The sequence below is a fragment of the Phascolarctos cinereus genome, unplaced genomic scaffold (assembly GCF_003287225.1).
Source record: "Phascolarctos cinereus isolate Bilbo 61053 unplaced genomic scaffold, phaCin_HiC Scaffold_1;HRSCAF=81, whole genome shotgun sequence".
Lineage (NCBI taxonomy): Eukaryota > Metazoa > Chordata > Mammalia > Diprotodontia > Phascolarctidae > Phascolarctos > Phascolarctos cinereus.
The window spans coordinates 253,018,504-253,031,460 of record NW_027555514.1 but is presented as its reverse complement, the minus strand read 5'-3'; the positions used below and the strand labels follow the sequence as shown (position 1 = coordinate 253,031,460).

At 35.1% G+C, this 12,957-nt stretch overlaps 1 protein-coding gene across 4 annotated transcripts in view; it reads right to left on the bottom strand.

The window, feature by feature from the left end:
• The window catches only part of LRRIQ1 (leucine rich repeats and IQ motif containing 1), a 257,374-nt gene that overhangs the window by 230,423 nt on the left and 13,994 nt on the right, over positions 1 to 12,957 (bottom strand). For all 4 annotated transcript variants that reach the window (XM_078146517.1, XM_078146512.1, XM_078146518.1 and 1 more), the window contains exons 5-8: positions 9,033 to 9,124; positions 7,548 to 7,662; positions 6,530 to 6,756; positions 1,455 to 1,529 (exon numbers count right to left, since the gene is read on the bottom strand). In XM_078146517.1, coding sequence (XP_078002643.1) covers positions 1,455 to 1,529; positions 6,530 to 6,756; positions 7,548 to 7,662; positions 9,033 to 9,124 — 509 coding nt within the window. The remainder of the gene's footprint in view (positions 1 to 1,454; positions 1,530 to 6,529; positions 6,757 to 7,547; positions 7,663 to 9,032; positions 9,125 to 12,957) is intronic.

Here is a 12,957-nt window from a genome sequence, read left to right as displayed (position 1 = left end):
AAGAAGGAAATAGTTAAATGTAAATAAGATGATTAAGACAACAGATTAAAAACTGCCAAACACTGAAACTGGTTAAATTCTAATAAAGTTATAATCACATTTTAAAGAATGGAGAATATTTAATTGATTAAAATATGGAATTTGTTAACTATTTCAAAATATTAATAACCAAACCTTCTACCCATCTATATCAATGAAAATCTAGGCAATATTATGTCATAGCTAACAGTGGAAGTATTCAGTAGTAGAATGTGACTGTGACGATTCTAGAGCAGTCAGAAACAGAAGACACTATAAAAAACTACTTATAATATGTGAGAAAAACTTTTTTCAGTAAGTTATAAGTCACTGAACAAATCTACCAGAGGAACAGAGTATGAAAAATGAAAAATCACTATTGTAATGCTTTCAGACTGAAAGCTCCCAGGACTTTAATAAATAGTTTTCATTTTATTACAAAGAGGTCTCCTTAGTGATAAAGAAGTAGTGGCAGACATACGATGTGCTCTTGGACATATGCCATGTTCAGAGACAGCTTAGAATCCTGCTGTTTTCTGGGATATATCTTTCTTTCTTTCTGTGTGTGTGTGTGTGTGTGTGTGTGCGCGCGTGCATGTGTATGTGTGTGTGTGTGCATATGTACATATATATATATACATATAGGTACTCATATATATATATATATATATATATATATGTATTTCTATATCTGTATCTATCTATATCTATCTATCTATCTATCTGGAATTCCAGATGTATGCATGGGGTAGAAGAATGCTTGAATGTTATCAGAACATGAAATCAGTAGATGGCTTGTTATTTCCACCCTTTCAACTACCACAAATATTCTGGGAGAACAGTTTATTCTTCTATAGCCTGAGATGAAGGAGCTGACATCAAAGAGAACTGTCTCCATAGTAGCAAGAAAATAGAGTTGGTACCCCTAGAGTTTAACCACTTCACAGCATGGAATTTCCAGTCATCTTTGTAGCACCCCAATAAGGGTTTCCTTTAATGCATCAGTATGCTTGGGCATTGCCAACCAAAACAATATTCTGTACCTTTAGGGGTATAATTAATTTTTAAAATATTAAAAATTATAAAAAAACAAAGAGGGGGAGAAGACATTTCCAACTAGAATTGCATTAGATCAATTGAGTTCAAGAAATAAAACAATCTTAATTAATACACTCTGTTGCTTAGGATGAGCTATTCACAACATTGGTCTTTTTTATCACAAAAGAGAAATCATGCTATGAAAATGTTTGTTTGGCTCACCATTTTATTTAATGTTGGCATTCAGTATATTCTCAGAACTTGACTTTTATAATGCTTAAAATCTAGATCAAAGAGAGCAGCCTTACCTAATAACAAAACTCTAAGGTGTCAAGAATAGAAATTTAAGTCTAATCAAGATTAATCATCTTATGAATAAAAACAACAAATATAGCTACCTCATGCTCTTTTAAATTCTTTTCCCACAATTTCTGTTGTTGCTGCAGTTCAACATTTATCTTCTCTTCTTTTTGCTAAATAAACAAATTTAAATCAGTACTACACAAGATTTACAATCTCAAAAATACAAATCATCACGTGTGATGCTGAACCTACACCTACACCAAGCCACCAACCAGTGCCCTCATCTGGCCCCAGGGAAACCATCCCACTCATCTCTTACAACATAATAGCATTCCATCACAATCACATACCACAACTTGTTCAGCCATTTCCCAATTAATAAGCATCCTTTAATTTTCAAGTCTTTGCCACCACAAAAAGGCAGCTATAAATATTTTTTTTTTACTTATAAGTCCTTTTCCTTTTTTCTTTGATATCTTTGGGACACAGACTTAGTAGTGGTATTGCTAGGTCAAAGGGTATGCATATGTTTATAGCCCTCTGGGTACAGATCCAAATTGCTCTCCAGAATGGTTGAATTAGTTCACAACTCCAATAAAAATGCATTAGTGTCAATTTTTCCACGTCTCCTCCAATATTTGTCATATTAGCCAATGTGATAGGTGTTGAAGAGGTATCTCAGGGTTATTTTAATCTGCATAATTTTTTAGTGATTCAGAACATTTTTTCATATGAATATAGATAGCTTTGATTTTTTTCTTCTGAAAATTGCCTATTCATATCCTTTGACCATTTATCAATTGGGGAATGACTTGTATTCTTATAAATTTGACTCCATTCTCTACAAATTTGAGAGATGAAGCCTTTATCAGAGATACTTGCTGTAAAAAGTTTTCTCCCAGTTTCCTTTCCTTCTAATCTTGGCTACATCAATTTAATTTGTGCAAACCTTTTTTAATTTATTGTAACCAAAATTATCCATTTTACATTCCATAATGTTCTCTGTGACCCTGTGTGACAATGAGCAAGTCACTTAACCCTGCTTGCCTCAGTTCCTTGCCTGTAAAATGAGCTGGAAACGGAAATGGCAAACTATTCTAGTATCTTTGCCAAGAAAACTACAAATGGGGTCATGAGGAGTCAGATATGACACTGAATAATAAATATAATCTTCTACCATCTTCCTTTGTAAGGTATGATTCTCTCAAAGTAAAGAAATAGAAAAAAAGGGGGAGGAGAAATTCAAAAGTTATCTTGGTAGTAAAGACCGTATTTTCCTTTTGTTAGCATAAGTAACGTTATTTTAGTGTAAGCATTCCCTTAATTGTAACAAGGGAGTCACATCTAATTTCTTGTGTTTTACATTCCCTTATCCTAGTTCATATGAAAGAACAACCTAAAGATTGAGTTATCTCAGACTAGCAGATAAGAAAGTCTCTCTCCCATTCCCAAGAATAAGAGAAGGGGCAGTTGTGAACCCAGAAAGACTGTGCTTTTTGAATAAGTGCTTGTAACAAATGGTTCACATTCAGAAACCCTCTCGCCCCATAGACACACTTCTCTCTGTGTCAACTCATTCTTCTTCCTGCCTTGCCCTTGCAATTACAGCTAAAATTAAGCCTTTAATGATCTGTGTTCTCAACAGTAATCAGAGGGTTTTCTTGCCACGACAGGTCCAGTGGCTGATATATGGGTACTCCTATACACAGGGAAATGAGGAAGAATGGCAAGCTGCCCCTTTCCCTGTTTTCCATCCTGGTATGAATTTGAAGTAATAGAAATTCCTTTTCTATCCCTCCTGTGGGCTCAGAGAGATTGTTGCCCTTTGAGGATTAGACTTTCCCTATTTGTGTCTTCTATGGTCAGCAAAAACCATTATTCCTGGTACTCGGTTTCTATGTCTAGCTAACTAGATGACTATTCTGTTTGTTTTCTGTCAGCAAGAGTTTAGGATGCTCTAAGACAATGGTTTATCACCTCCCTTACTGTTATGGGAGAACTGGTAGGTTTATCTCTCTGTCCCCAGAGAACATGTGCATGTTTTCTTTATTTTTGAGAGCTGTTGTAGGCTTTCCAATGAGAACAGACTTGTTGCTTTTCTACTCTCCCCCTCCTTTTGACTTTCTGATCTGTCCTTGTTTTTTGGTTTTTTTTTTTCCTTCCTGGTCCAGCTGAGCCTTTCACCTATAGGAGTCTGGATTTCCTTTACCTCTCAGAATGTGGTCCCAAACCAATAGCTCCTTATTGTCTTCCCTACATGTTTCTGTAATTTCAATTAAGAGAACGCCATTATCTACATGATTCTTTATTTTCTCAAGATTTAACTGATATGATAGTGAACATGGGTGGGATGGGGTGGGGCAGGAATAACGCCTAGATTTGATTTGTTTTTACTGAATGTATGAGTGTGCATGAAACTGAGAAAATGTTTCATTTGGTTTCTAAATGTATACGTATTTTTGGATGAAGCTGGAAAACTGTTTTGTTTATATCTATATATGGATGGACAGATGAATTGAATTGGAGTTCTAACTGAGCAGAACTTATCTTAATGAACCAGATTAAAAATGTGCTGGCATCTCATAAAACTGTGCATACCCTTTGACCCAGCAACACCACTACTAGGTCTACATCTCAAAGAAATTAAAAGGGAAAAAAAAGGAAAAAGACCTATAAGTACAAAAAAAATTTATAGAAGCTCTTTTTCGTGATGGCAAAGAATGGGAAATTGAGGATTAGGATGTCCATGAATTGAGGAATGCCTGAACAAATTGTGGTATGTGATTGTGACAGAATATTATTGTGCTATAAGAAATAATAACAGGATGCTTTCAGAAAAACCTGGACTTACACGAACTGATACAAAGTGAAATAAGCAGAACCAGGAAAACATTATAGACAGTAACAGCGATACTGTACAATGATCAACTGTGAATGACTTGGCTATTCTCAGCAATGCAGTGATCTAAGACAATTCTGAAAACTCATGTTGAAAAATGCTATCCATCTCCAGAGAAGGAACAAATGGACACTAAATACAAATTGAAGCATATTTTTTTTTACTTTCTTTACTTTTCTTGAGGATTTTTTTTTTTGGTCTGTGTTTTCTTTCACAATATGACTAATAGGGAAATGAACTGCATATTGTTTGTCTTGTCAATGAAAGGAGAAGAGAGGGAGGGAGGGAGGGAGAGAATTTGGAATTCAAAGTTTTTAAAAATTAATGTTAGTTGTTTTTGCATGTAATTAAAAACACTTGATATGTGTGTGCATATATACATACACACACACATATACATACACACACATATATACTGGTATCTATCATTGCTATCTATGCATACTTAGATTGATGCAACTTGTGTTTAGCTTCAATTGACTTTAGGGAAGAGTAAGTTTTCTATTGTTGCTTTTCTGGGAATTTTTTTTTAAAAAATCTAATTAATCAGAGCTTTCTTTTTAAAGAAATCTTGCTGTAGATTGGTAATCAATCAAAATGTAAAGTGAAATTAAGTTCCAAATTCTCTTGTTCAAATGGAGATTTCAAAAATAAAAGGCAAGATTATTCTGTAAAGGCACAAATTGATTGCATTATTTCTAGTTCATTCTTCTATTACAAAGTCTCAAAATCTTTATTTTTAATATATATTTTAATTCCCTTGATATTTTTCAACATTTTGTTATTCCAGATGAATTGTTATTTTTCCTACCTCTATATTTTTTTTGTTATTTGATTGGTATGGCACTGAATAAGTAAATTAATTTGACAGAATTGTCATTTTTATTATATTGGCTTCATCTACCAATGAGCTATTAATACTTTCCCAATTGTTTAGCTCTGATGTTATTTGTGTGATTGTGTTCATATAGGTCCTGGATTTGTCTTGGCAGGTAGATTCCCAAGTATTTTATATAGTCTACAGTTATTTTAAATGGAATTTCTCTTTCTATATCTTGCTGCTAGACTTTCTTGAGGTTATTAACAAAAACAAAGGTTTCACACACACCAAAATATTTATACCAGCATGTTTTGTGGTAGCAAAGACTTGAAAAAAAGTTGATATTCATTGATTTGGGAATGACTAAACAAACTAGGGCAGAAAAAAATCTTAGTACCAAAGAAGAGAAGATGTAAAAAGGCACTTCTCCCCATTCTTTTGCAGAGATTGAAGTCCATTGGAATGGAACATTGTAAATAATGTCAGATTTTTTTCAATGTGCTGATAGGTTTTCCTAATTTTTTTCTCTTCTTTTTAAAAACTATTATAAGAGATAATTCTGGGAGAGGAAACATATGAGGGTGAAATCTAGGTGATATAAAAACAACAGATATTGGGGCAGCTAGGTGGCACAGTGGATAGAACACTGGCCCTGATGTCAGGAGGACCTGAGTTCAAATCCGGCCTCAGACACTTGACACTTACTAGCTGTGTGACCCTGGGCAAGTCACTTAACCCCAATTGCCTCACCAAAAAAAAAATCATTTCACTATTTGGGGGCAGCTAGGTGGCACAGTGGATAGAGCACTGGCCCTGGATTCAGGAGGACCTGAGTTCAAATCCGGCCTCAGACACATAACACTTACTAGCTGTGTGACCCTGGGCAAGTCACTTAACCCCACTACCTAAGCAAAATAAATAAATAAATAAATAAACATATAAAGCAACAGATATTAATCAAAAATCTCTTTTTTAAAAGGAAAAAAGAGCCTAGCAAAACTCAGTAAAAAGCATTACAAAATTCCTAAATATTTACTGGCCATCACCTCCAACAAGTCTTAAGTGATTGTTAGTGCCCCTATACGTAATGTCAAAGGCAGATGCTGAATAACATAACTTCAGTCTCAAGCACAGATATGGATTGTGGGGATGTACCTATTTAGGGATCTTTATTATTTACAGGTTTGGCTAGGTGGTGCAGTGGATAGAGCACCAGGCCCAGATCAGGAAGACCTGAGTTCACATCTGACCTTAGGCACTTACTAGCTGTGTGACTCTGGGCAAGTCACTGAACCCTTATCTGCCTCAGTTGCTCATCTGTAAAATGGGGAAACATGGGAGAAGGAAATGGCAAATAACTCCAGGATCTTCTCCAAGAAAACCCAACATGGTATCAGACATGACTGAACAACTGAACACCTGAACAGTAACAACTTGTTGACAGATGTTACCTTATGAATATCTTCTATTTTTTTCTTTTCTACTTCAAATTGCTTCATCCGGCAATGTCTCTTTTCTTCTTCCTCTTGCAGCTGTTTTTCTTCTCTATCCTGCTGAGCTCTGAACTTTTCAGTGTCCTGGTTCTCCAATGCCCGCTGTTTGTCCTCCCACGCCGCAAAAGACTGTCGACATCTTTCCTCCACTTCATGGTATCTGAAGCTTATTGTGTCAGTATCCTCTATACTCACATAAATATAAATGACATTTTATCTGTAAATTCTAAACCATTTAAAATCATTCTTCCTAAAGTGTAAAAATAATTTCATAGGAACAAACACGCAAAACACATCAATGATATTTGAGCCAAAAGTATTTAAGTAATAAAATAGGGGAAAGCAAATGTGAAACTTGAATTGCAACCAAGGCACTAATGGGGTTTACTGAAAAGAGTTCTAGAGCAAAGGAGAGCTAGTACTAATTACACGGGTGACTTTAGTCAAGCAATTTATCATATCAGTTTTCTCATCTATAAAATGAGTGGGAAATGCTAGATAATCTCTAACATTCTGAGATTCTGCATAAAATAGAATGTGCTTAGATACTCTTTAAATATGAAAGCAATAAAGTCATAGCTGGTTATAGATACTGAACACCATTTAACAGCGCATCTGAATTTATGATGAAGAGGAATTAATGTAGGAGTTGTAAAGAAGTAAAGAGTACATATTTTCAAAGAGCACTAGCCTTAGAGTCAAGAGGACCTACATCTGACATTTACTACTTGTATGACCTTAGTCGAGTCATTAACTCTTCTGAGTCCTTCTAGCCTTAGAGTCACGATTCTATGATCCTAGGAAATAAACTCAATCAGTGAGATTTTAAAAATTCAAACACTATCACTTTATTAAATCTAAATGTTACAAAATTTACATACATACATACAAACAACAAAAATGTTTAATTTAGATGTTCTATATAATTAGCAACCATGTTTACCAAAGATACCAAGTACAGTACTTAGAAATTTACCTGAAGAAAGAGGCTCATCAACAGGTAAGTTACAAAAATTAGGAAGTTGAGTAGAATTGGGGATTTTATCACAGGTTGGATTTTTCTGTAATTCTTTTTCTATTTCAAATAACATCTAAATAGATACAAAAGGATATCAATAATTAATAAAAATCTGTGAAAGGCTATGAAAAACACTTAAAACTTACCAAAAACATTTTATGTGAAACATTACATTTAAAATATGCATTAAAATATTTTGAGACTTTGTAATAGAAAAATGAACTTAAAATAATGCAATCAATTTGCGCCTTTCCAGAACAATCCTGCCTTTTATTTCTGAAATCTCCATTTGAACAAGAGAATTTGGAACTGATTTCACTTTAAATTTTGATTGATTACCAATCTACAGCAATCTGACAATTGACTTCCATACTGCAAGTGTATGCTTCTTTCCATGACTCTGCCTTCACTTTCTCATTTGCTGGTATTTGCCTGAACAGTTTCTAATATGTGGTCATACTGTGCAATTAAACTGCCCCAATATTTTGAATACAGAATTTGCTTTTTCTCTCTTCACCTTCACCTAATTCCTACTTGGTTGTCTCAACTGGGTGACCTTAAGGTCTAGAAGACTATAGGAGAAGATAAGAGCACCAGCTCTGGAGTCAGAAGGTCCTGAGTTCAAATGTGACCTCAGCACTTGTTAGCTATGTGACCCTGGGCAAGTCAATTAACCCCGATTGCCTAAAAAAAAAATTACATGACGAGGAATACAACGTCTGGCTGGTCCAACCAAATGGAAAAGGATGTAAGGGCCAGTTCAGGTACCAGCATATGTAAATTTATAGAAGTGCCTAACAGCCTATCAGCTGAACAGTGATGTAATTTTTTCGAGCATCTACTAAGTGGTAGAAGAACTATAATCTGTCATTGGAGGGGAAATCTGCACTAAAAACAATCATAGATCTTTGAAATAATTATATGTTTCTCCGTACTTTCTAGTATGTTCTAACATTATTCCTTTTCCCACTTTTTTTGCATTTAATTTCTAATCTTCTATACAAAAGTCCCTTTAGTAAGTCTAATTGAAGAGAAAGAGTATACTGTTATCCTAACTTCATAAAATACATAATTTTAACTCACAAAATAATGGTATACACAGTTTCTTTTGTTTTATTCATTGTATAATTTAAGTTCCCAAATATCTGTGTTTCTGATATGCATATGCACATACTAAGAGTTCATATATCATATTCATTGCTTCTAGTTATAATCCTAAGATTTAAATTTCAGTTTGTTAGAGTTACATGTCAGAGAAAATAGACAATAATACAACACTTTATCTAACACAGTCTTCTTAATCTCTAAAACAATATAATTCAAAGCCTGTACTCAATTTGGTCTTCTCTTATTCATGGAGACAGCATGATATGGAATTGTCAGGCAGATCCAAAATTCTACAGCATGTAACTGAATACTGTCAGCCAAGTTTCAATAACTTACCTTCTTTAATTCTAATTCATTTTCATGATACTTAGATGTCAACTCATCCATAAAATCTATAGGACTGTTTGAAACGGCTCCATGACTAGAACCTGGAAAGGGGAAAAAAATGTCCACATATCTTTAACTACATTTCTACATATCTATTTAAATATAAGACTATGGTTAAAATTTGGTAAACTAGCAAACTTTGATTCTTTTTCTATAACATTAAGGTCTGTAATAATATATCATGAAATACTTACAAAATATAAGGAAGAATGAAAATTAAATGCAATCATTTGAAATTTGAGTTGCCTTTACATGTAAAAAGTAAATGAGCTATGATTACCAAAGCTAGTCCTAAACTATATAATTAGCAACCATGTTTACCAAAGGTACCAGGTACCAAGTACAGTACTTAGAAATTTACCTGAAGAAAGAGGCACATCAACAGGTAAGTTACAACTTACAACAGGTAAATTTTTTTAGAAGTTCTGTGATGACCTAATCCTTGGCTATTTAGTTTAGGCCGCCATTCCATTAACAGAATCACCAGCTATTTGCTAGTAAAAGGAAGAAATATGTGAAGGGCTGCCATGTATAGACTTACTCAGCATAGTTCCAAAAAGCAGAACTAGAAACCAAGGGTAAAAGTTAAAGGCAGCAGGGATGAGTGAAAATAAAGAATACCTATCTGATCATAGAGCTAACCAAGAATGGAATCGACTGTCTTGTGCAGCAGTTAAGTTTACGATGTTTCTTTTCACAGCACGTGTTCATGCAATGGGGAGAGGAGGGGCCACTGAGCCATTGTAGAGGAGATGTCTGCATTCAGTGAGAAGTGACCTCAATGAACTTCTAGATACTGTGACATGATTCTGGAATTCGTTCTATCATTAAATAGCTGTGTGGGTCTTTGGTCAAGTTCTGGTCTTCTTATCTGTAAATATAAATCATTTACTCTCATTCCCATGGCCACTTCCCAATCTATCACCTTTATCACCTCGTATGGACTACTAGTGTAGCCTCATTGGTCTCCCTTCCTCTGCTCTGCCCCATCTTCGATTCCCTCTTTATACAACTGCCAAAGTAATTGCAAAAGCACATATGACCATGTTACCCTCCTGTTCATAAACCTCTAGTAACTCCCTATTGCCACTAGGATGAAATATAACTGTTTTGCATTTTAAATCCTTCACAATCTAATGTCAGCCTGCCTTTCTTCATTCATTTCAAGTTATTCCCCACCATGAACTCTTCAGTCCAGCAAAATTTCCTTATACAGGAAATTCTCTTTCTCATATCCTCACCTTTACATGGAATATCCAACATGCCTCCAATGTACTTCCTTCTCACCTCTATTTCTTAGAATCCCTGTCTTCCTTTAAAGCTCAACTCAAGTTATACTTCCCACATGAGGCCTTTCCTGATATCCTCCCTTACAAAACAAATAAAAGTATATTCTCTTTGCACATGTTTGTATTTCTATGTTATGTACGTAAGTATGCATGAGCTTGAAGCTTCCACCAATAAAACATAATCTCCTTTAAGGCAGAGACTACCTCATTTTTGCCTTTGCATCCCCAGAGCCTAGCACAGCATCTGACAAAAAGGTGCTTAATAAATGCTCCTTGAATAAGAATTAATTGACTGATAATCTCTAAAGTCTCTTCTACATCTAAAATTAATTAATTTTATTGTCTAAGATAATGATGTTATACCTCCTATGAGGCCTTTTTTTCTCTTCCTCTAAAATGCTTTGCTTCTCACTACTAAGTGCCTTACAATGAAGTTCATTACATTTAGTTAGGCTCTTCTTTATGTGGTATATTATCCGATAATTATATAAAATATTTTTCAGATACTGCTCTGATTCTTCATCATGGTATGGAGAAGATCCCTGGGTTCTTGAAGGTTATATCAATACTAAACTATCTCTGGTAGATCAGTTGGAAAGGCTTCAAAGGCACCTCTTGCCAGGTCCATGATGAACTGTCAGTTAATGTGCACATTTATTAAGCGCTACTATATTCCAGGCACTAGGAGACAACAAATATGTAATGTGCAAATATGTATAAACAAGTTACATACAGGATAAATGGTAAGTAATTAAGAGAAGGAGGGCACTACAATTAAGAGGGGTTGGAAAAGACATCCTGTAGAAGATGGGATTTTAGCTGGGACCTAAAGGAAGCAAGGGAGGTCAGTAGGTGAGAGGTGAGAAGGGAGAGCATTCCAGGCATGGGGGGCAGGCAGAAAAGAATGCCCAGAGCTAAGAGATGGAGAATCTTGTTCATGAAACAGCAAAGAGGGCAGTGCCACTGAACCAAAGAGTATTTGGAGAGGTATGAGGTATGAGAAGACTGGAAAGGTGTATTACCTACAGGAAGTGGGGCGGGTGATATAAAGGGCTTTGAACACTGAATAAATAATTTCGTGTTTGCCCTTGGAAGTGATGGGGAGCCGATGAATTCTAATGGACTCAATCACTGTCATCTGAAGACTCAAATAGCAGAGTTGAAAAAAGCTCCTGACCAGGTCTGCTACAAAATTACAAATTTTTTAACCACAGAAACTTACTTGAGACCTAAATTACATCCAAGGGCTGCAAAAATCTGCATCAGTGAAAGGAGTAGCTACAGGGAAAAAATTAAAGAACTCTGACATTTATTTAGATAAGCATCTACAAATGCCTGAATCTATAAATATGTGCTTGTATGCACTTGTATATATTAAACACATTTAAATATTCTCATAAATTTAAATTTTTCAACTTTTCTTCATCACACTTTTTGCTTTTCTGAGGCTAAGAATTCTTATTACTTCATTATTAATTCATCCTAAAATTATATAAATAAAGAAGAAACATAAACACCATACTCAGGCTTAAAAATCTAATTTTGTTGTCTTTGCATAAATGCTCCATAATTAAACACTCAGTAACTGTACTAAATATCTTAAGTAAAGTAAATGAAACATATTAACATTTCCTAAAATATACTTGGATATATCATTGTAGCTTTGGCATGAAAATAGAACATTTAAGGATTTTAAAAAACCCAATAAAACATGTTTTAAAAAAATTTAACCCTCTAAGCATATCTATTAGCCAGCATTTTATCTAATAATATAATCAAATGAAATCACTATTATAAATGTCAGCTGTTAGAACTACTACTACTATTAGGATGTAGTTTAGGTCTCCATAAATTAAGAAAGATGTGAAAAAAAAAATGGAGAGATTTCCAAACAGAACTAGTAACTAAATATGGAGAGGGCGTAGCTGTCCTCCTTACCACCGAACTGAAAATGTTATCTCCAAGACTTTTAAGGACCTCTTCGCTACCAAGGCCTTTTCTTAATCATCATTCTCTTTGCTATGTATGGGTTTGCCACATTTGGCACCATTGCCTACCCCCCCTTTTTTTTCTATTTTCTCATTGTACAACTTCGTAACATTCTTCTCTCCTGATTCTCCTCCTACCTGTCAGATAATTCCTCAAAAACCTTTTGTGGTTCATTTTCTCCTTCCTTATCCAAAGGGTCTATTCAAAATGTTCTTGTCTACATAGACTCTCTCCCTTGGTGATCTCACCTACTCCCATGGTTTCAATCATGACCTCTCTGGATGACTCCCAAATCACAACATCCAGACCCAATGCTAGATGTAGAGCCATACTTTCTACCTTCACCTCACCCACACCCACACATATACATACCGTATTATTTTTTTAGAGGGAGTATTCCAAAAGCCACAGCCAGGGCCAGGGAAGAGGGTGATGGGAAGGAGAGGGGAAGAGAAGCTTATAGGCTATAAGCTAATAGAACATGGCACATTCTCCTCATGCTTCTATTAGCAAGAAACAGCCCCCCAGCTAAGGGCTCCAGCTGAAACTGGAAGGTGCAACTGGAGAAATGCTCCACAAGCCCCGCCCCATGGAGC